This window comes from Pteropus medius, unplaced genomic scaffold (genome assembly GCF_902729225.1).
Source record: "Pteropus medius unplaced genomic scaffold, Ma_sr-lr_union100, whole genome shotgun sequence".
NCBI lineage: Eukaryota > Metazoa > Chordata > Mammalia > Chiroptera > Pteropodidae > Pteropus > Pteropus medius.
Genome location: NW_024349801.1, coordinates 18715002 through 18737969, shown reverse-complemented (window position 1 = coordinate 18737969; position 22968 = coordinate 18715002). Strand labels below are relative to the sequence as shown.

Sequence of the window (22968 nt, the reverse complement as noted above, 5' to 3'; positions counted from 1 at the left end):
GGCAAGCTCCTATACCCTGTAGGTGTAAGTTTGCAGTCCAGGGTCCACAGGTGACTTCCCTGGGGACTCTGCTACAGGCAGGGTTGTGTCTGTCATTGGCCCCACTGATCCAGCTTTGGCCTCCTGGAGGACTTGCGAGCAGGGCGGTGCTGGGGTAGGATGATTGTGTCCCGAGGGCTGAGGGCCGGGCAGGGCCAGGCGTCCTTCCTTCCTTCCTGTCTCCCTTCTCCTATGGGATAAGTGGGAGGGACGTCCGTGCCTCTCCCAGATCATGGGATTAGCTGCTCCCCTGGGACCCTTTGTAGCGCCTGACCAAAGTTGCAGTGTGCACTGTGACGTTTATTTCTGAGTTCCTATTGCTAGAAAAACTGTTCTGAAAGAGATTTGGAGAGCGTCGTGGTGGGGAGGATCCTAGCCACGGGCATCTGGCAATACCCTTCACCCATCCGACTATGACCCTGGGGCAGAGGATCCCCAAACTGACCCCAGCGCTGTCCTAGGCAAGCCCAAGAAGTATAGCATTGGTCTTTGGCGCCACCGTGTGGAAAATGTTCACACTACGGTTGCAGGTTTCACAAAATACCCCCAACTCCAGGGGATGACCTCTGGACCCAAGTCGAGTTTCGGTTAATGGATGGTCACTGAAATGTGCAGTGCACAACTTGTTCAGCCCTGTGTGGTGGCCCCGCTCACACTCAGACCTTGTTGCAGTTCATGGTCCCTGGGAATCCCACCACCATTAAAACCTCCTCCACATTCTGAAGCCTCTTCATAAATGCTCCCTGACCCTCCACTTCTCAGTCCTACCCTCCTTTAACCTGTCTGGGAGTGTTGGACACAGATAATACCCACTTCTGAAGCTCCCTCTTGCTTCTCCGACCACTCCTCTTGAATTTCTAGCTGGCTCTCTCTCTTCATGCCTCTCGATGGGCTCCTCGGGGTGCTGGGCCCCCTTCCCTCATCCTTGATACTTTTGTCCAGTCCATCCTGACAACTTCCAGAGCCTTGTTTCCATCCTCACAGTGATGACTGAGTCTCAGCCCCCTATCTCTCACTCCACCCCGCCTTAAGATGACCCTTGAGCACCCCAAACTCATTGTGTAAAATTGGCCCTATCTCTTCTAAGAACTGTTCCCCCTCCCAGGTCCTCATGTTAGTCTGAGTGGCCTTTCCCCTGAAACCCCATCAGCCACCAGATCTACCCCGTCCTCCCCAGCCCCACCACCCCACCCTTGGCCAGGGTACCACCTGCACCTTCTGTCTGGCCTCTTAGTGTCTGTCCTTGGTCTCACACAGCCTGGTCCATTCTCCACAGGCAGCGGGATGGCCCCTGCATATCAGATCCTGTCCCTTCTCAGGTCCTCCTGGCCCTTATCTCTGGCAAATTTCTCCCCAGGAGAAAGTTAAGTCTTAGCTCCAGCCAGACTTAACTTCTTTGTTCCCTGACTACAGCTTGCTTTCCCAAGCCTCTGCATTTTTGCACAGGCTGTTCTGTGTATCTTTTTCCTCTTTCCTTCACCTGGCTAACTCCTGCCCACCCTCTAGGTCTCAGCTCAGGCACCACTTCCTCTGAGGTACCTTCCCTGGATCCGAGGCTAAGTCAGGAACCTCTTCCTCACTCACGATGCCCTATGCTTCTCCCATCACAGTCCTTGTTTGCATCCCTTTCTGAAAGGGCCACCTGCTCCTGTCCAGGGCTCCACACGCCAAAGCCAGATCCAGGTTGAGTCACTCTGTGCCTGATTCCCAGCCTCAGAGGTCCTGGATCTCAAAAGTTATTGAGTGTAGAGAGAGCAAAGCCATGCCTGCGGGTCACCACAATGAACCAGTGGCCCAGCTGGGATACGACCCAGGATTCTTACCTTCCCCTCCAGGATTCATCTGCTCCCCTAGATGCCATTGTAAGCTGAGTCAGGATCCTGGACAGCCCAAAGGACCTTGACTGACAGAGAGTTGACAGGCTCTCGGCCCAGGGGGAAAGCAGCCATTAGCCCAGGCTCTTGAGAGCCCAGGGTGCTGGTAGAGGCTGTCTCAGGAAGGGGGCTGGTGTGCAGGTGACCCAGGCCAGCACATCTGATGAAAAGATTTAATGAGATTCCCTTCTCCCACAGGGTTGTGCAGTGGGAGTGTGACCTAGATGTCATACAGGGAGGGCCCGAATTCCTGAAGGGTAATGGTGGCAGCTGTTAGGGTCCCCGGGTTAATTATTTCCAAAGTCACACAGAAGAGAATGTGCTGAGATGGGACCTCCCCCACCTGGGCTTGGCTTCCCAGGGCCCAGGTCTTGCCAGGACTCATTCTGCTCCCCACCAGACTGAAGTCTAAAGATCGGCTCGGCATTCCCTCAGGCCTCCACTCCCTCATCCTGCACCAGCCCCAAGGGACCTCTGGCTCTTCCCTGAGACCGATTTGCGGGGTCCCACCTCTGGGCCTTTGCTCTTGTTGTGCCCTTTGCCTGCTCCATGGCTGGGCCCACCTCATTTGCTCAGGGAGCTCAGTAAACACTGGTGAATTGTATTGCTCTGTAAATAAACAGAAAGTGCGGAACAGAATAGACCAGGACTGAGCTGAGGAGATGCGGCACTCCAAATTTGCTAAGCAAACAAATAACCCAAAATGGGAGAAAAGAAAGGACCCATCAAGTTTTTCTTGTGCTTCTGTTCCCTAAACTCTCCTTTCACGTCTTCTAAACAACCTTGCTCTCTCCGTGCCTGAAATTTGGCCCGTCCTTCTTTGTGTCTGGACAATCCCACCCTAGGTGTCAAGAAGCCCTCTAGGATCTCCACAGTGGCCTCACCTTCTACCCCGCAACTTCTTTTCACTTAGCAAAGTGGGGCAACTTGCTCAATGGCTGTGAGCTCTGTAGGTCCAGGGACCATGGTGCCTCATTCACTATTGCATGGTCAGAGCCCACCACAGGAACTCAATGGAAGCTAAATAAATATCCAGATAGCTACTGGGTTATGCATGAGGGCAGACCTTGTAATGTAGGGAGGAGACAAGAGAACTAAGATGTTAAATCGAGCAATATTCAGTCTACGGCCATGCTACCCTGAACAAGCCCAATCCCATCTGATCCTGGAAGCTAAGTAGGGTCGGGCCTGGTTAGTGCTTGGAGGGAGACCACCTAGGAAGACCAGGTGCTGTAGGTATAAAAAAATTAAAAAATAAGGGATTGTAAGCTGACAAGGTCTTTGCAATCTGTGAGGTCAACCAAGAGTTGCCTTGCCTAAGAAATAAAAAAATTAAGTAAAATAAAATAAAAAATAAATCAAGCTATATTCAGAGACTGCAATATGCTGATCAGCCCTGCAACCAGACCATAAGGAAACCTGCAGAACAAAGGAAGATTTCTGCTAGGATTGTTAACAACCCATTTCTCCACACCCTGAAGAGAAAACAGGAAAAAGAGTCTTTAAGTGGCACCCTACACAAAATAAAATCATTCATTCCCTATGGCTAAAACCATAGGGAACCTATGGATTAAAAGCTGGGAACTGCCAGCAGGCTGCTTATGCTACATATTCCTACCTTTTTACATTATGTACGCTTATCCTTCTTCACTGTATGTCCATATCAAAGGAAAATGGGTAAACAAAGTCTTTAAACTGTAACTCACAGGAATTAAAGAATGGTATATAAAGGGGCTTTTTTCTCATCTTGGCTTCTTGTCTTTGCTTTCTCTAGTCTTTGCTTTTCCTTTTCTTTAATAAACTTTCCTTTTAACTCTGACTTTGGCGTGTGTTTGAATTCTTTCTTACACTCTCTGCCAAGAACCTTCTTCTGTCTCAGTGCAGGGCTTGGTCTTCCCGTACTTGGGGGAATTTGCCCTGTGCTGCATCACTTAGAACACTGGGGTATCTTCTGCCTTTCTGAAGCAGCCTGGATAATTTTCTGAGTTGGTGCCATCTTAGTCAGTTATTCCACATTGCCCAAAGGCACAGGTCCTCACTTGAGCTCCATCTGGTTCCTTGCTATTTCTCTAGTCTTTCTCACTGTTGTTTTTCTCCTCAAGTTCCCCCAAGAGCACAGAGGCCTGACAGTTTCACACTAAAGCTGAGAACTTTCCCCAAGATTCCTTCTTGCTTATTTCCTGGAATCTGCTTTCCATCTCTCCAGGCTTAGAAAGCCAGTGACTCATTTATTGAGCCAGGAGTCTCTTTTCTGCAGTGATTGCTTGCAGGAAATGTGAGAGGAGCAGGTGACATCATTTTTCACTCTACCCCCTCTCCGTCCCAGCTTTTCTTATCTAAAACCCAGGATTTGTTGTATCATGACAGGCTGTGGCATTGCTGGTTTTCCCCTTGACTTAGGCAGCCCTCATTAAACCAGGGCCCTTGAACCCCCAGGGGCTTACCCCACAGCATTTACAGAGATTCCAAGGTCCCCAACCTCTAGACTCCACAAGGACACAAAATCACCTTTGTTTCCTTGCTAAGCTTCCACATAATAACAATCTCTGGCTCTACCTGGAAATCTAAAAAACTATTGGAATATACATAATGCACTCTTAAGATATCAAGCTTTCTCATTCTTTCTTGCTACCAGAAATTATACTTTGTAATTGGTAATGATTTTTTAAAATTTCAAATGCAAATGATAGAGTGTGTAGCCTGCACATACACAGCCTTCATATCAGCTGTCCCTGGCAGGAGGTTTTCCCATCGAACAGGAGGGGAATCGTGCAGACCTCACCCACTCTGAGCCAGGTGACCTGCGTGTGTGTGTCCATGTGAACTTTGAGGGAATCTATGGCAGCTGGGTTGGGGGAGTGTGGAATTTTAGAGACTGTTGATGCAACTGAGTGAATGGGGGTAGCATCTGAATCAAGGTGTGCAACATCTCAGTGGGTCTTTGAAAGGCTAGGTGTGTATTTGTTTTAAATTTCTCAGGGGTTTCGCAAATACTGCTTGAATTAAAAATGCTTTGCAAGCGGGTCAGTGAAACAAAGCAGAAGGATGGCTTGTGGATAGTGAATTAACCAGGCTTTTAAATGAAGGTTGAAAACAATGCTAGAAGAGTGCAATAACTCATCATCATCATCATTATCATCATCATTATCATCAACATACAGTGACAACAGCCATCATTTTTGAGGACTTAGTATATAGCAGACACAGCTGTCTACACAAGCACACACAGACTCACACGGCTATCAGGCCAAATGCAGGTCAAGGAAGTCTTATCTCTTGTAGGTCCTCTATTCTGTCCTGATCTTAGAACATTTTACCCAGGAGATGATTTGTGGGATTCAGTGCAAAATAAAAATGCAAAGCTCCTTGTTCAAAATTATTATAAATTTCAAGATGGCAACAACAGAGCATTAAACAATCATGGGGCACTTTTGAACAGGGAACCATGTATAACTATGCAGCTCTAGGTCTGTGAAGCAGGCCCTGCTTTCACCTTAGAATAACTAGGTTCATTGCTCAAACTTTTGTCCATTGGGAAAATTTCCCTCACAGCTGGGGGGCGAGGGGTGTAGCAAAGAGCTGTTCATTTTGTCTCCTTCAAACCAACACAAAGCATCCTGAAACCAAGCCTGGGCTTTCTCCCTTTCCATTAGCTTGCTGGGCACCCCACACAATGCATAGGTGTGAGCTGAATGAGAGGCATCAGTGCAACAGTGTTAGGTGACATAGGTATTTGAGCTACCTGTTTATATAGACTACTTGTATATTTGGACCTGCCCAAGCTTAATCTGGAATATACAACATATAAATTATAATGGATTTGCTGTTTGGCTTGGCCTAGCTAATGACTTTGTGGATCTGCCAGTACCACTTCATGACAGGCAGTTCAAGCCACATGGTCACATGATAACCCATGATCATGAACTCAGTCAATACCAAGGTCAGGAATTACTCTTCTAATGCTGTAGAGTTCTTTAATCCAGATAGCTTGGCCTTCTCCAAACCTAGAGGTCTTTCCTGTGACTCTCCTGTTGGGCCTTGCCCAAGACTCCTCACAGCATCTTTCTCTATGATGGATCTGCCTAATCATGTGTCTCAAGTGGCAGGACTGCTCGTACTGCAGCCTGGACCTGCAGAAGAGTTTGGTTCTTGTACTAGAAATCACTCAAAATCAGCAACCTTCCACATACCTGATAAATGGATCAGAACAGTAAGACAAAATGTTATATTCTTCCTCCAAAACCCAAACAAGAACAGAGGCACAAAAACAGGAGGAAAACAGAAAGCAAACGGTAAAATCATAGAACTAAACCAACCACCAATAATTCGTGCAATTAGGTGTAAATGTACTAAAATGCCAGATAAAGAGCAATTTCTCAAATGAATAAAAAAGCAAGACCCAACTATATACTGTTTATAATTACCTTCAGTTTGAATATAAATACATAAATAAGATGAAAGTAAATAGATGGATAAAGATACACCAAGCTAACAGTGAGCATAAGAAAGCTGCAGTGGCCCTATTAATAGCAGAGAAGGTAGGTTTTAAGAGAATTGGTGGTACCCAAGCTAAAGAGGGAAAGCCACATGGGCAAAGGATCCATCCATTGAGAAGTCATAATCCTATCTGTGTATGTATCTAGTAATGGAGCTTCAAAATAGTTGAAGAAAAGAACTGACAAAAAAGGGAAGAACTAGACTAATCTATAATAATCGCTGAAGATTTTTATACCCTACTCCCATCAGTGGATAGAACAGCTGGACTAAATAATGAGGAAATATGTAGATCAGAAAAACATTGTTAACTACCTTGATGTAACTGATATTTATAGAATACTACACTCAACAGCTGTAGCACTCACATTCTTTTCCAGCAAACATGGTCCCATGATAGACCATATGTTCACCTGTCAAACAATATTAATAAAAGATAAAGAACAGAATATGTTCTCTGACCACAATGGAAGAAAATTAAAATAAAAAAACGATGAGATATTCAGAAAAATCTCAAATATTTGGAAGTTATACAACACATAACTAAAGAATTTGCAGGTCAAAGGAGACATTTCAAGAGAAATGAGAAACTATTCTGAATGAAATGAAAATAGAAACTAAGCATATCAAAACTCGTGCGATGTACTGAAGCAGTGGTTACAGGTAAATTTATAGCTTAAAACACTTATATTGCAGAAAAGAAAAATGTCAGTAGAGATTAGTCCACCAACATTCTCATGGCTGTGTGCTTACAGTGCAGAGTGTGAATATTGCAGATCAAGTCCCCTGGTTCCAAGCCTACAAGCTCTCCACCCCACCCCCTATGGTAGCCCAGAATGTCATTCTGAAACACAAATCCAATTGTGTCACTCTAAACCCTCCCTTGGCTCCCCAATGCTTCAGGGTGAGATTCAAAATGGACCTTGGCAGGCTGGCCTTTTATGACCTTGCTCCTGTTCACCTTTACTTCTCAGGCCATGCCCTGTTTGCCACTGTACCACATCCAGCTTCCTGAACTGTCCCTTGAAATCACAAATTTCTCTCTCTCCCTTTCTTTTTTGCCCTAGAACTAGGGTTGCCAGATAAGATGCAGGACTCCTATTTAAACTTAAATTTCAGATAAATAATAAGTTTTTAGTATGTCTCCAATATTGTATGGGACAGATGTATATATTAAAAAAGTATCCATTGTTTATCTGAAGTTCAAATTTCACTGGGTGTTAAATTTTTATTTTTTATTTGCCAAATCTGGCAACCTTACCTAGAATGAGCACATGGTGTTCCATCTGTCTATTCCCTGCTTCTTTGCATGGCTGACTCCTTTTCCTGAGTCAGGTCTCAGCTTAGAAATAGCCTCCCGCAAGAAGACACTTCTCCTTCCCCTCTCTCAGGCTGAGGCTACAGTCTTATTACTGTGCCTGAGTTGTGCCCACCGGCAGGGTGGGTCTATCTCTTTCACTGCTAACTCCTCAGCCCCTGGTATAGTGTCTAGCACTTGGTGGCCATGCAATAAATACTGGTTGAAGGAATAAGTGCTGACCTGGGTCCTAGATCCAGGGCCCACTCCCTGCCTTCCAAGTCTGGGGCCCCTAGTTTTTTCGGGGGGGAGGATGTATCAATTATTGATCACTGCAAACAAATCATTCCAAAAGTTAGACTTAAAACAACAGTAATCGTGGTTTGCTCATGAATCTGCAAACCAGGCACAGCTCAGCAGGAACAGCTTGTCTACTCCATGCAGCATCAGCTAGGGCTGGAGGATCCACTCCCAAGATGACTCACTCACATGGCTTTCGGGTTGGTGCTGTATGTTGCTTCTCTCCATTTGTGCCTCTCCATAGGGTGGCTTGGTCTTCCTCACAGCATGGCAGCTGGGTCCCAAGAGCAAGTACATTAAAAGAGATAGAAAATGACAGATGCTAGTTTTTGGATCCAGAAACTGGTAGTGTCACTTCCATTACATTCTATTGGTTAAGCAACTGCAGAGTTCATATTCAAGAAGAGGGGACATAGACCCCATCTCCTAATGGGATAGTGCTAAACAATTCTGTGACCATGTTTTAAAGCCACTACAGGGGACAATACTCACCACAAAGGAATTGAGATAGTTTATCATCTGTACCCAGACTGGATGGATGATGATGCATAGGATGCCTTTCTCCATAGGTCATTGGGTAGCATGGGACAGATACGTTGAGGGCAGTCTTGGAGTGAGACGGGACAGGGTACGGGGCGGCTGGTAGGGGGAGACAGAAGGTGGGGGGGACGAGTGATAAGGAGAGTCTTCCTTTGAAGGCTGAAAGACCTGAGCAACTCAGCCAATGTAGGCACTTAAGATAATCGCAACTGAAAGGAGGCTGCACAATTGGCACCTGTCGTAGGTCCCTTGGAATACTGTAGACAGAAATTTTGAAATTGAAGTCTTTTTCTTCTGGTTTTGAAAAAATTTAAATCTCTTGGATGTTGACAGAATAGTAAAATAAACAACCCACACACTTGTCTCCTAGTTTCTCCAATGGTTAATATTTTGCAATATTTCTTCTTTGAAAGTAAGTTACAAACAAGACATTTCCCTCCTAAATCCTTCAGCCTGCACGCCAACCCCAACACCCCAGAAGCAGTATACTCTCTGTACCAGTGGTTCTCATTTGGGAGGATTTTGTCTCCCCAGGGACATTTGAGAATGTCAAATGGAGATATTTTGAAATTATATGTTTTTTTAATTGAGGAAAAAATTCGTATAACATAAAATTCACCATTTTAACCATTTTAAAGTATACAGTCCAGTGGTTTTTTTTCACATATTCACGACATGACACGACCATTATTACTATCTAATTCTAAAACATTTTTTCAGACATTCTTGCTTGTTGCAATTGAAGGAGTGCGGTGCTCCTGAAATCTAGTAGGCAGAGGCTAGAAATGCTGCAAAATCCCAGAATTATCTGGCCCAAATATCAACAGTGTCAAGGTTGAGAAAATCTGCTTCAAACAATTATAGCACCAATATCACATCTAAGGATATCAACAATAATTCAGTAGTACCATTCCCACTTGTTCAAGAATGTCTCTTTAGCATTTAAATTTTAGTTCAAGAGGCAAGGTTCACATCTTGCATTTGGTTATGTCTCTTTAGGCTCTTTCAACATAAAAGAGTATTATCTGCCCCACATGCAGCCTTTTGTCATTGTTTTTTGAGTTCAGGCCAGTTTTATAGCATCATATTCTGAATTTATCTGATTGCTTCCTCAAGATTAGATTCATGTTAAACATTTTTGGCAAGAATACTACATTGGTGGTTATTGCATCACAATAGGAAGCCCATAATATGAGGTTGAAATTGGGTGATAATGTTGTTCAGAAGACAGAAAGAAGCAAGGTGCAGCCTCCCACACCCCATCCACCCAAGTGTGGCATCCAGGTGGTGGCTTTACTGAAAAGTAGGGATAGCCTGGGAAGGATGCCCTCTCACCTAGGGGGAATCCTTGGGCCCTCCTCCTTCCTCTTTGGTGTTCCACCTTTAAGGGTCAAGGGGAAGGCCCCAAGAGCTAGTGGTTCCCTTTGCTATCCCAAGTTGGCTGGGAGGCCTTGGGAAGACTCCTGGGATTTTTCCCATTGTTTCTTGGTGCCCAGGAAGAAGAATCCTGGAGGGCAGAAATGGGCTGAGCCCCTCAAGCCTAGAACCAGGAAGCTGAGTGTGTGGGCCACAGAGGGTCAGGGAGGTTGTGAGGCTGGAAACTGCAGGGCCCGTTAGCATTCCTGTGGCAAATTGTGCAAAAGCTGTAGTGGAAGTCATCCCCTACTGTTCTCCTTTTGGGAACCCCCCTCTTAAATACCATCTCCTCCAGGAAACCTACCAGGACTGCAAGAAATAAATCACTCCTGTTCTCAGAGTACTTCAGGCTGGAACCACTTTGAGGACAGAAATTCTATCCCATTACATTGGAAGTGGGAACCTGACAATCTGCATAACACTGCAACTGAGCCAAAATTTAAAGTGTATAAAAATTCAGTTTTCTGGCTTTTCTTGAAAAAATCTGAAGTTCTGGCAACACTGCATCTCCACCTGGTGTCAATGGCTTCCTCTTTCAGACCAAGCACACACTCTTCACACCTCCCCAACACTGAGTCTGAGTGTGGCTTTTAGTGTTACTTCTGTACCATTGCCAATGTTGAAGTAGAGAACCAATTTTCTGTACCTGTGTCTCTGAAACAAATGTGACAATAAAAGAGAGGTCAAAGGGTCATGTGCTTCAGGGAAAATGGGAGAAGGTATATTCCTTTGTGGAACTGAAGAATATTCCTGCATGCTTATAATACAATCAAAGCACACACACACACACACACACACACACACACACACACACACACACATCAACACGATAATTCTCCAGTGTCATTATGTCTCAGCATTGCGGTTGTACTTGGGGGTGGTCTCTGGAGTGTCAGGCTCCTCGGTTTGACTCTCTCAGCTTTACCACTTACAGGCTATGTGACCTCAAACAAGACTGTGATGATACCAGATGCCTCTGAAGCTTAAACCCTCTCTTGACTGCTTAAATACAGCCTGACTGCTATCCTAGCAACAAAACAATTGAGTATGTGATTTTCAAGACTGTGCTGAGGAAGCATGAGATCCCACACCCAAAATCATTTTTTTCTGTCTGGAAATTTGCCCAAAGTCAACACCTGCCTAACTCAAAAGCTAAACCTTGCTCCCAAGAGCAAAGTTGTGGCCCTGACTTTGGCAAATGGTGACCCACTCTACTCCTAAGGCCACAGCAGGGTCAAGGCCTCTGGAGGTCAGGACTTTTGTGGAAGTCTCAGTCTGACCTTGGGGATGCTCAGGGCCTATACAGCTCAACTAAGGTCAAGGGAGGACCATCAGGCAGCAGCCAGATCAGAGTAACTGGCCACAGCCTTCAGCACATGCAAGCAGGATTTCCAGAACCAGGACCAGGGAATTCTGGGACAAAGGTAACTCTCACTTAAAGATGTGAGTGCAAAAGCAGGAGGCCTCAGAAACTTCTGGAAGGCAGTTTGTGTTCAGAAGGGGAACAAGGCTGAGAAGGGAGCATTTACCACAAAAAAAAGTGGACCAGAAATGTAAAGAACTGAAGAGATTGGTTAAGAATGTGTTTAGCTGCAAGTAAGAGAAACCTAACAGTAGCTTAAACAAATATTTGTTTCATGTCTGTCTCATGCAATATGGTATCAGGAGGTGGGCAGACCAGGGTTGAGACAACTGCTTTACAATATCATAAAGACATTATACTTTTCTTGTCCACCATCCTTAGCATGTTAGACCATCCACAAGTCTTTTCCCTCATGGCCACAAGTGGGCTGCTACAGCTCTAGGCATTACATTCACATCCAGGGCAGGAACGCAAAGGGAAATGATGCACAAAAAGGAGACAACTTTACTGATGTCAAAAAAAGGTCACTGCCACAAATCTTGCTTTTATAAAGTTCCCACCCCATACCTGACTGGTCTATTTTTATGCAAATAAGAAATCCAAATCGGCATTGTCTGATTGGCCCAAATAGCACTGGCCTGATTGGTCAGAATTGTGCATCCTGATTGGTCATTTTAGAGCTGCTCTGATTGGTCAATAAAGATGCAAATGAGGATACAGGCAACCAGCTGGTTTCGTACACCAAGTTTCATACACTAAGCTTATAAAGTCAAGAAGTACTGTATGAAACCTCATCTGAAACCCGTCCTACTTCTGGATTTTCCAATTATATGAGCCAATAAATTATTTTCATAATTTAAGGCAGTTTAAATCAAGCTTTCCGTTCATTACAACTGACATCATCTCACAGATACCGTGTTTGTTTTTATAGCGCATAATGCTATTTTTATTATGCGCTATAAAAAAACAAAAACATACTGCTTTTCTTCGCATTCATATGGTTTTTAGGAAATTATTGCCTTTTCCTTTGGAGAAATAACCCACAGACAAAAAAGTACCGCATTGTGAAGTCTGCGAATTCCAGAAGTCAACAGCTTGAAGACAAATTCCAGGGACAGGGAGAACAATGAGTGTCACAAGAGACAGACAAACACATATAAGGACAGCAAGCTAAAGAAATGACCATTTTCAATGCCACTGACTCAGACAGTAGGTACCGTTTTTCTCTTGGCACCCATTGCTACCACCGCAAAGGTGATTTTGGGTCTATTGTCTGAAGAACTCTTGTCAAAGGACACAGGGGTTGCTTTGAGGAGAGGTGCAATGAGAAAGGTTTGAGTATGAGTAAGAGTCATGCCAAAGTTCAAAGTCAGGGAAGATCCTGACAATGAAAAGGAAACCCATGTAACTACCACCAAGATCAAGATACAGTAGTTACCTCTTATTCATGGTGGGTATGTTCTAAGACCCCAGTCGATGTCTGAAACCATGGATAGTACCAAACCCTATATATCAGGAGTCCATAACCCCTGGGCTGCAGATCAGTACTACACAGCAAGAGGTGAGTAGTGGGTGAGCAAGCGAAGCTGTATCTGTATTTGCAGCCACTCCCCAATGCTAGCATCATCGCCTCAGCTCTACCTCAGATCATCAGGCATTAGATTCCCATAGGACCACCTGTCCCTGGTGCCAAAAAGGTTGGGGACCACTGCTATAGATAGTTTTTTTCCTATACATACATATTTATGATAAAGTTTAATTTATAAATTAGGCACAGTAAGATTAACAATAATAATTAATAATTATAATGATATACTGTAATAAAAGTTATGTGAATGTGGTCTCTCTTTCTCAAAATATTGTACTGTTCTCACCTTTCACTTTAAAAGAAGCAATTTATGGCTTCTCTGATTTGCCAGCATCACTACTCTTGTGCTTTGGGGCCATCATTAAGTAAAATAAGAGTTAACCTGGATAAGAGCACTGCCATACTGAGTCAGCTACTAAGTGACTAATGGGCAGGGAGCTCTTCAGCATGGCTACCCTGGACGAAGGGATGATTCACATCCTGGGCAGAATAAAGCAGGATAGCATGAGATTTCATCATGTTACTCAGCATGGTGTGCAGTTTCAACTTATGAATTGTTTATTTCTGGAATTTTCCATTTAATAATTTTGGACCATGGTTGACCATGGGTAACTAAACCCCCAGAAAGTGAAACTTTGGATAAGGGGAGACTACTGTATAAGACATTTCCAGCACTGCAGAAGTCTTCCTTATTTCCCTCCCTCAGTCAATAATGCCCTCAGAGCTAACCACTATGTAGCATTCTATTACCATTTATTATAGTTTTGCCTGATTTGGAACATCATATAAATGGAACCATACCATATTTACTATTCTGTGGTTGATATCTTTCATTCAATATGATGTCTGTGAGATTTACTCATGTCGTTGTGTACAGCAGTTCATACATTAAATTTTTTTTTTTAGTTTCTAGTTGTATGAATAAATCATTATTTATCCATTTGGTAGGTATTTGAATTGTATCTAGTTTTTAGTTATTATGAATAAAGTTGATGAGAACATTCTATACATACCTTTTAGTAGATACTGCACTGAGTTTTCTTGGGTTTGTACCCATGAAAAATCAGGTGTAGTAGTTACAGTAAATAATACAGTTTTCCAATTTACCTCTTGCCAGTTTTAGTTACTTCCTCATCCACACTTGGGATTGTCAATCTTTTTAATTTTAACCAATCTAGTCAGTTTATAGTATCTCATTATGGTTTTAATTCACATATCTCTATGGATTAAATTTCTCTAGTGATATTGAACATCTTTCCACATACTTATTGGCCATTTGGAAATCCTCTTTCATGAAGGGCCTGTTCAAGTCCTTTTTCCTTAATGATTTTGATATTCTTTATTCTGCATGAGTCCTTTTTTGAGTATACATATTGCATTATTCTTTTCCCAGTTTGCAGCTTTTCACTTTCTTATCTTTAATTAACGACTAGAAGTTCTTAAATAGTTTAAACTTTTATGGTTAATACTTCCTGTGTCTTGTTTAAGAAATATTTGCCTACTCCAGTGTTATGAAGATATTTTGTTTTTTCTAGAAGCTTTATTGTTTTACCTTCGAATTATGTTCCTGATCTATCTCTAATTAATTTTTGTGAAGGCTGCAAGGTACAGGTAAAACAGTCACTTGCTCCAACACTATTGAAAATATCTTTCTCCCACTTAAAGAAGCTTACATAATTTATTTTTCAACCATTCTTCTTTTATAATATATACACTTAAATATTTGTATTCCTTTAGCTGCATTCCATAACTTTTGATATATTGTATTTAATTTTCATTCACTTTGAAACATTTTCTGGTTTCCCTTGTGATTTCTTGATTCATGGATTATTTAGAAATGTGTCTGAGAGCATAAGGACACTTAGCACAGTTCTGGCAGCCAACTCAGCCCACAGCCTCATGGGGCTGAGCTGAGGGTGGATGGAGCAGCCGCTTGCTTATTTATATGCAGCCCCTTGGGAGCTCTATAGGTAGGTGATGACCCTGTCCACCATTGGCGCCATTGGCGTCAGCTTATACAAGCTTGTGTATGCACCGCCCCCCCACCCCACAACCTTCTCCAGCTCTAAAACATGCCCCGGGTCATAGGAGGAAGAAAGGAAAGCAAGCTAGCCCCTTCCTAGCTGAGTGATCAGAGTTAAATCACTTAACCTCTAATCTCTAAGCCTCAATTTCCTGATCTTTAAAATGGGGATGATAAAGTTTAGTTCAATGTTCTGCTGAGAGTTAAGTGGGATGGGGGTCTTGCTGTGGAGCACTGGATAAACATGTAGCAGGTAAAGGGATGAGCCAAGTAGGAAAACTTGCCTGTATGCCAGACCCTGACACAAAGTCTGGCTTTGGCCAGAGTTGGGAGGAGGACCCCTACCCAGGGCTTGGTGGACAGTTCATGCAGGGCCTACAGGGGCAAAGCTGGGAAATGGCCAGTGGGGCTGCTGGTGGTGGTGGTGGAGGGTGCATGCTGTGAGCTCCTCCTTCCACACTGGGCTGGGGCTTGGTGCCTGGGTGATAGCCATGTCCCAGGGGGCTGGTTTAAGTTGGAAGGTTATCCTTCCCATCAAATGTCCCCAGATGATTGCTCCCCGATGGGACTCAACCCCCTCCCAGCTCCCATACCTCTACCTCCTAGGCCTGCAGCCGGAGGCATACAGAATGAGAAGTGGTAAAAGCAGAAGGAAGAGAGTCCAGAGAACCCTGGGAGCCACAGCAGCTCTCTCTACTCTCTCCAGCTAATTCTGAGCTCACCTTGAACTTGTCAAAAGACAGACACAGACTCACCCCTGTGCCCAGGGCCCTAGGCAGCATCTCTTTGCCTATGTCCAGAGTTCCTGCAGAGTGCCTCTGTTCTTACCTGCACAAAACTTGAGTGACAGAGGTGAGCATGTTGGAGAGCTCCTGGGACTCTAGCAGAAAGGACAATTTCTAGGTTGAGAATCATTTCCTCTATGGCTGAGGGCTCACAACACCAGCCAGAAATAACCCCCATCTATCCTGCTTCCCTTCCCTGATTACTTAGGGTACTCTGCCTTTTAGAATTCCCACAGACGAGCAGCAGGGGCAGTGTACTGGGTGGAGTCCTGGGTTTCAGAATGAAGCTGGACTGGGAGAGCCAGTGGGTGCTTATGGCTCTGATGCCACACCCACCACCTGTTTGATAAATCAGGAACAGTGCCCTTGGGGTAAGTACTACTTTGTAGGAGGAAAAAGAGCAGCAGAAGGAGAGTTTCAAGCACTCTTCCTGGTCTTCATACTTGGTCTCTGGCACAGAGCATTCACGCTCTCCCCTTTCTCCCCTGAAGCCAGGGTCCCTAATGTTCGGGGTCCCCAGCCTCATGAATTAGGCTCTGCATCCCCCCAGGTCTCCCAAATCCTCCACCCAGATCATGCCACACATTTCTGAAGGTCCTTTTGCTAACAAGCATTGTCCTGGGAACATCAGGTCAGTTCTTGACCAGTAAAATCACCATACAATGTTTGTACTCATTAGCAGATGAAATGGGGTCCCAAGGAGGGGACTTTTATAGAATACTGGAGGTAGGCAACTATGTTCATTGAAAGATAAATGTTAAGGATTGACAAACTCAAGGAAATTAGAAAGTGAAAGAAACTTAACTGTAACAAAACTGATAAATCAAGCCAAAGATTAGTTATTTGTAAAAACTAATTTGATAAGCCAATGGAAAATTCACTTACAGATATAGATATAGATATATAGATAGAGCTATGATGAGAAACCCATAGTCCATGTTTTGGGCCAATTCAGTGGTGGCAGGAGGTGGGTGACACCTGCTGGAGGGCATAAAAAGGGTGGGGTGGGAAAAGGCATAAACAAATGTTGATTTCCTTCTTTGGCCTCTACTTCGGTTTATGGGTTGCATGAGTGCTGCTATGATCTGAGCCTGTGCACATTCAGAGCAGCTGGACAACATGAAGGTGGCTAGAGATGTTTGCTGACCGACTCATGGACTGAATTAACTTTGGGAGTATCTGACTCCCTGATCCCAGGTGAGAGAAAAGAGTCTACAGACTGTTTATCAGGCTGGGGCCCTTTGAGCAGGAGCCAGGCTTGGGGCAGAGCCTGTGTTGGTGTTAAGTTGTGTAATTAGGCAGCTTGATAGACCGTGTGCCAGTTATGGGTCCAGGAAATGTACACTGTCCCTTGCCTGGCATCCTCCCAACTCCTACTCAAGCTTCATGACTGAGTAAAAGTTTCCTCCCCCAGGAAGCCTTCCCTAGCAAACTTCCTGCCCTTTCCCTCACCTGGGGTAGGTGTCTATCCTGGTGTCACATGCCCCTGCGACATTCTTTTATCAAAAAACTTTCTCACTGCATTTTTAAAAAATTTATTTTGTTTTTAATTTTCATTATGGAAAATTTCTAACATAAACAAAAGTAGCAGTACTAAGATAATGAAGTCCATGTACCCATCATCCAGTTGTAACAATTACCAACTCATGCACAATTTTGTTTCATCTGTATTACCTACCACTATCCCCCCCGACCTGGATTATTTTGTAGTGAATTCCAGAATGCTATCATTTTATCAGTATTTACTTATATTTCTCTAAAAGACGAGTCCTTTATTTAGAAGAAAAGCATAACCATTATACCATTATCACCACTAAAATATTAACAATTATTCCTTAGTATTATCAAATATTCAATGTTTATATTTCTCTGATTATCTCACTGTGTTCTGATGGTTGGTTTTCTTGATTGTCTCCCCTATTGGATCTGAGCAGGGACCTGGGCTGCCCATGAGTGCCTCAGCCTTTGTCCATCACTGTTCATGGGCTGATACACTTGTGTGCGCATACCTAGGTAAAGACAGCCACTGCTCTGTAGGTGAGCAAAGCCACTGAGTGCCTGGGTGGGAGGGAGCCTTGGCCCAGAGTATGAAGAGCTGCCCTCAGCATGGGTGCTAACCAGGCCCAGCCAGTGCCCAGAGCCCCCACCTCAATTTGCCCTTTCCAAAATCCACATGCAGTCCCTGCTTGCCACCACCATTTCTTCAGCCAGAATCTCTAAGGATGGGGCCAGGGCACAAGGATTTGGAAAACATGTCTCAGGTATATTTGCTGTACTGCCCTTTCTAGCTCCAAGTGGCCCCACCAGGACGGGAGCACACCTGGGTGCCTAATACCTTCACCCTGCACCACTCTGAGAAGAGGAAGTCCTGGGATGGGCCACTAGGCCCAGCTACAGCCTCTGGAAGAGAAAAGTCAATGTCAGCTGTCGGGGAGGCCTTGACAACAGGTTAGCTTTCTGACAGAGTCACAAAGACAGCCAGTAACATTCTTAGGGGAGAAATGGGGACTAGCCCTTTGCCGATCATTCAGGGACCACATCCTCAGAGAGGCTTTCCCAGATTACCCTGCCTCCTCCCCCCGCAATAGTATGTGACCCTCTGAGCTCCTAGGACTGTTACCCTGAGCCAACCACAAATAAAATCCAATGCCAGCCTGATCCCAGAACAGACATCAGTGCCCATCTGCAGAAGAAGTTGTCACAGGCCCATCCTCTGCAGAACGCCTTCTTCCCATGCAACCTGCACCCCAACACCAATTGCTGGTGCTGACACCAGGCCAAAGGCTGCCAAATGACAACCTATGGTTTCTGCTTGCTGCTGGGAGGACTTCTTCACAATAGCTTGTGTAAACCTGGGCTACAAACAGCCCCTTCATCCTCCTCCTGCTGCCTTGGGCCAGCCCAGTTTGTACATTGAGGCCTTGAAGCTGATTCAGCCTGCATCCTTTTTCCTGATGGGCAAATGTGTGATAAATTGCCCTCCAGAGTGGTGAGGGAAGGCAGGGGTCCTGTGTGTCTTAGCATCTCCGCGAAAGGGCAGTCTGATTCACCCCAGCATTGTGCTGATGAGACCAGGCGTGGGCAGAACTCTGATAACACAGGGAGGAAGGGAGCAGCCATTAGCACTAATGAGACAGGCGGCCTGAAAGCTTTTTACTTTGAAGCTATTTGCCTACCCAGAGAACAGTCCGTTCTGCTTCCTTGGCTTCCAGGAACCCTAGGCAGAAAGGGGTTTGGGGGCAGAAGAGGTGGGGGTCTTAGAGAGTCTGGCGGGAGAAAGCAGAGGGGAGGCAGGGCCAGGGATGAAAGCAGGAGGGTCTGGTTTTGGCTAGGTAGGCTTCTCCCCTTCCCTTTCCCCACCAAAACATCCAATGTCTAGGTCTATACCCCACCCTCACCCCTCTGGCCACTGGCACATCACCCCCTTCAATGCCCTTGACCCAAGTTCCTGGAAGCAAAGCAAACAACATGCCATGTAGTGTCTGAGTGAGCATCTCCGGGGTCACAAATTAAATTAAGCTGTCAGCGCTGCCTGCCTTGTTACTGCTAATGGCTCCAGCCTGCCTACCCCCAGGTCCCTGTCCTGTAGAAATTTGGAGGCCCTCAGCACCCCATCTTGTTCCCAAACTTTGATTGACTCCTAGAGACCTCACCCACAATTGGAGATGGGCACCCTCTTGTACAGCACTTAAAAGCTCAGGTTCCAGGGAGAGAGGCTTGAGCTGTAACTCGCCCCTCTGGGGAGGGCCCCTCATGCCCTGGCTGCAGGGCGCAGTCACGTGTGGGCCTTTCATTAGACCCTGCCATATAAGCTGAGGGCACAGGGTGGTCAGGAACTCTTGGGGCAAGGATCCAGCAAGCAGAGGTAAGTCCTCAAGTTGGGCAGAGACTCCTGCTGTCTGGGGGCCTCTCTCTGGGGTAGGGTAACTTAAAGGTCCTCCAAGGATGAAGAAGGACTAAGTGGTTGGTCTTCCTGCTGAGCCAGGCCATGCTGACTGCAGTGTTGCTGTGCTGTGCTCTGCTGCTGGCACTGCCTGCCATGCAGGGGGCCCAGATGGGCTTGGCCCCCCTAGAGGGCATCAGAAGGCCTGACCAGGCCCCGATCCCAGAGTTGCCAGGTCAGTGTGGGCAAGGGTGGGTCTGAGTGGTCTAGACACCCTCTGGTCACAAATTATTTTGCCTGGTATGCACCCTCCTTCCCCCTTCCCAATCCTAGGCCTGGGAGGTGGGTGTTTTGTGCATGGGGGGGTTCTGCTCTCACATCATCTGTCCCAGGCCTGGGTCTGAGGCCTGGGCTGAAAAGGACAACTGCAGAACAGGCGGAAGAAGCTCTGCTGCAGGAGGCCAAGGACTTGGCAGAGGTAACTGCTCAGGGAAAGGGGTGAGGCCACAGGCCTTGGGAGGGGATATTAGGCATCATCCCCACTCTCCACTTAGTGACCCCCTTACCTGGGGGGTCACTGCACACCATCCTTCCTCATGTTCCACTGCCATCCCACTTGGATCGGGGCAGGTGAGGTCCCTAGATCTGCCTTTGGAGACCCATGCTCCTGCATCCCTGCAGGTGCTAGATCCAGAAGGACGCGAACCACGCTCCCCGCGTCGCTGTGTACGGCTGCACGAGTCCTGTCTGGGACACCAGGTACCGTGCTGTGACCCATGCGCCACGTGCTACTGCCGCTTCTTCAACGCCTTCTGCTACTGCCGCAAGCTGGGTACTGCCATGAACCCCTGCAGCCGAACCTAGGTGGCCGACGTCAGAGTCGAGGCTGGAATAGGGAGGCGTGAATAAAGTTTGGGACCAACCCTGAGGCTGTGGCATTATTTCGAACGTGGCTGTCGGAGGAGGAAGGTCAGGGCAGGGATGGGGATGCCGCAGAGCCTAGAAACCACACACACACCCCTACCCCAGGGCCTGTGTTACGTCATCATCTGAGTTACTTACAAGTACGCTCTTAGGGCGCCAGGTGCCGTTGGGGTAAGCAAAGGAGAGCCGGGCTCCAGCCTTCGCATTATGTTGCACAGTAAATGCGCAGAAGGGTGGGCGCAGCACGAGACAGGGGCTGTAACTCCTGGCTGGCGACCAAGCATTAAGCTCCAGGGGCTGCTTGCAGCTAATTCGACATGTGACCCCCAGGGAAGCCCTCCCCTTACCGTACCTCAGTTCTACTCAAGAGAAAGCTGATGCAACAGTCTGGAATATCTCCAAACATAAATACTCCGCACGCCTCCACAGTGCCAGATGCACTAGACCTGGGAAAGCTAGTCTATACTCCGCATGCCCCACAGTGCCAGATGCACTAGACTTGGGAAAGTTAGAGGGCCCAATCCAATTCCCGCGGCCACGGGCGCCACCACGCGGCCAACCTCAAACGCTCTAAGCCGCTCCAAGCCGCTCCAGCCAGGAGCGGGAGGCTCTCATCCCCTCAGCGCGCAGGCGCCAGAGGGCCGTCCTAGCCGACACCTGCGCAACGCTAGCGCCGGAAACCAAGCGGAAGCCGGGTACGGCTCAGAGCTCCGCCCCATTATGGTCACGTGAGGCGCTTGCGCGTCACCTGACGTGCTTGACAGTCCGTAGCCGGCGCCGAGTCAGCTGGTTTTGGAATTGCGCTGCGTGCCTGCGGGTTGGGGTTCTCTGGTCCCGCCGGCCCCGCCGCAGCCATGTCGTTCTTCCCGGAGCTTTACTTCAACGTGGACAATGGCTACTTGGAGGGACTGGTGCGCGGCCTAAAGGCTGGTGTGCTCAGCCAAGCCGACTACCTCAATTTGGTGCAGTGCGAGACGCTCGAGGGTGAGCCGCGGGGCCGGGATGCCGGGCCTTGAAAGGCGGGCAAGGAGGCTGGCCCGGGCCTGCGGGTTCCGAGGTCTGGCCTAGGAAGCCGAAGGCGGGCGTTCTCGAAGCGCCGGAGAGGCCTCGCTGAGAACTTAGGGGCCGATGGCGGGTGCGCGGGAAGGGGAACTACCTCTAGCTGCTACTCGGCTCAGGCCCAAACGAAAACAAGGCTTTAAGAACCTCAGTGGTTCGCTTCTGCTGGGGCCACCTCTTCCCCCCTATACCCCCCTATACCCACCGCGTAGTTTAGAAAAGAGGGTCTTTCAGGAGTGGTTGGTGTGAGATGTGCCCATAAAGTCTCTTTACTCTGACGTAGCCAGAGTGAGCTGTCCCGTGGCAACGCTTGGGGGAACTAAGCGGAAAAGTCCCATTTCCCTTATAACACATACACCAAGGCGTTAGGGACCATTGTGTCTTCACGTTGGCCGCGGGGTGAGCCTTCCTGGGGAATTGCTGAGCCTGCTTAGTTAAGAGTTTTCTCCCATTGAGAAACCACTGGCCGAGCAGAGTCTTCTTGAAGGCAGTGGTTGAGATGTGGCCCTACAAGTCTGCAAGTTCATACACAAGTATTTGGCCAATAAGTCCCACCCTCTCAGAAGGATGCCTGTTGGGACAGGGTGTCTTAGCACAAGAATTGTGAGAAGCTGAGTTCCCTTTTTTCCTCGAGCACACACAGCTTTAAAGTGGGGTGGACCCCCCCGAGACACAGCTGCATCAAATTTACTTCATTAGCGATGTCCCTGATTCTAGTCTTCGACTCCTCCCCCAGGTGATAATGAAGGGCACAGTGACTGGGTTGTGAGTCCCCATCCCTGACCCCCCAGTGATACTCTTGAACTAGTCTCATGGTAGATAACCGTGGGGGAAGATAACTAGATGATTCACTCTGGAGAAAATTTTCAAATCAAAAACTTGAGATTAAAAGTGAGCTCAATTTTAAAAATCAGTTATTGTTTTCTTTGCAAACGAAACCAGTAATGTGGAAATACATATCTTTAAATTTTAATACTTATTGAAATTAAAATACAACTGTGGACTTTATGGTTTTAACATAAATGTGCAAAAAAGGTTGTTCACCTTGCTTATGGGAGTGGAGGTGGAGAAGGAGAGGAGAACAATTAGGGTGTTGGGTTGTAGGAGCCTACCAGCAACCCATTGTCCTCACTGTGAGGAAAGGAGAAGAAACAAGAGAGAGGCTGTCTGGAGCAGAGCCTGGCAAACAGTTGGCACTTAGTGTGAGTTTTGTGGACTGACTAGGATGGAAGAAAGTTCTTTGCTTAAATCCGAAGGTGAACTCCATTGATTGTAAACTGGCATTTGGTAAACTTGTTTCTTTTCTAGACTTTCCTCATTCCTGCTGCTGCCTCCTCCTTACTTGCCACCACCACCCCTACCCGCCGCCCCTAAGCCAAGCTT

At 46.5% G+C, this 22968-nt stretch overlaps 2 protein-coding genes and 1 pseudogene across 3 annotated transcripts in view; all 3 read left to right on the top strand.

The window, feature by feature from the left end:
• The window catches only part of AGRP (agouti related neuropeptide), a 33863-nt gene extending 13064 nt beyond the window's left edge, over window positions 1-20799 (top strand). Inside the window, exons 2-6 of the mRNA XM_039888992.1 lie at window positions 15641-16916; window positions 18008-18167; window positions 19705-19837; window positions 19995-20080; window positions 20284-20799. Of these exons, the coding sequence (XP_039744926.1) occupies window positions 19708-19837; window positions 19995-20080; window positions 20284-20466 (399 nt within the window). The 5' untranslated portion in view covers window positions 15641-16916; window positions 18008-18167; window positions 19705-19707 and the 3' untranslated portion in view covers window positions 20467-20799. The remainder of the gene's footprint in view (window positions 1-15640; window positions 16917-18007; window positions 18168-19704; window positions 19838-19994; window positions 20081-20283) is intronic.
• On the top strand, window positions 3035-3152 carry LOC120580965 (uncharacterized; annotated as a pseudogene).
• A 476-nt stretch (window positions 20800-21275) lies between the features above and the next one.
• The window catches only part of ATP6V0D1 (ATPase H+ transporting V0 subunit d1), a 41335-nt gene continuing 39642 nt past the window's right edge, over window positions 21276-22968 (top strand). For both annotated transcript variants that reach the window (XM_039888989.1, XM_039888990.1), the window contains exon 1: window positions 21276-21510. In XM_039888989.1, coding sequence (XP_039744923.1) covers window positions 21381-21510 — 130 coding nt within the window. In that variant the 5' untranslated portion in view covers window positions 21276-21380. The remainder of the gene's footprint in view (window positions 21511-22968) is intronic.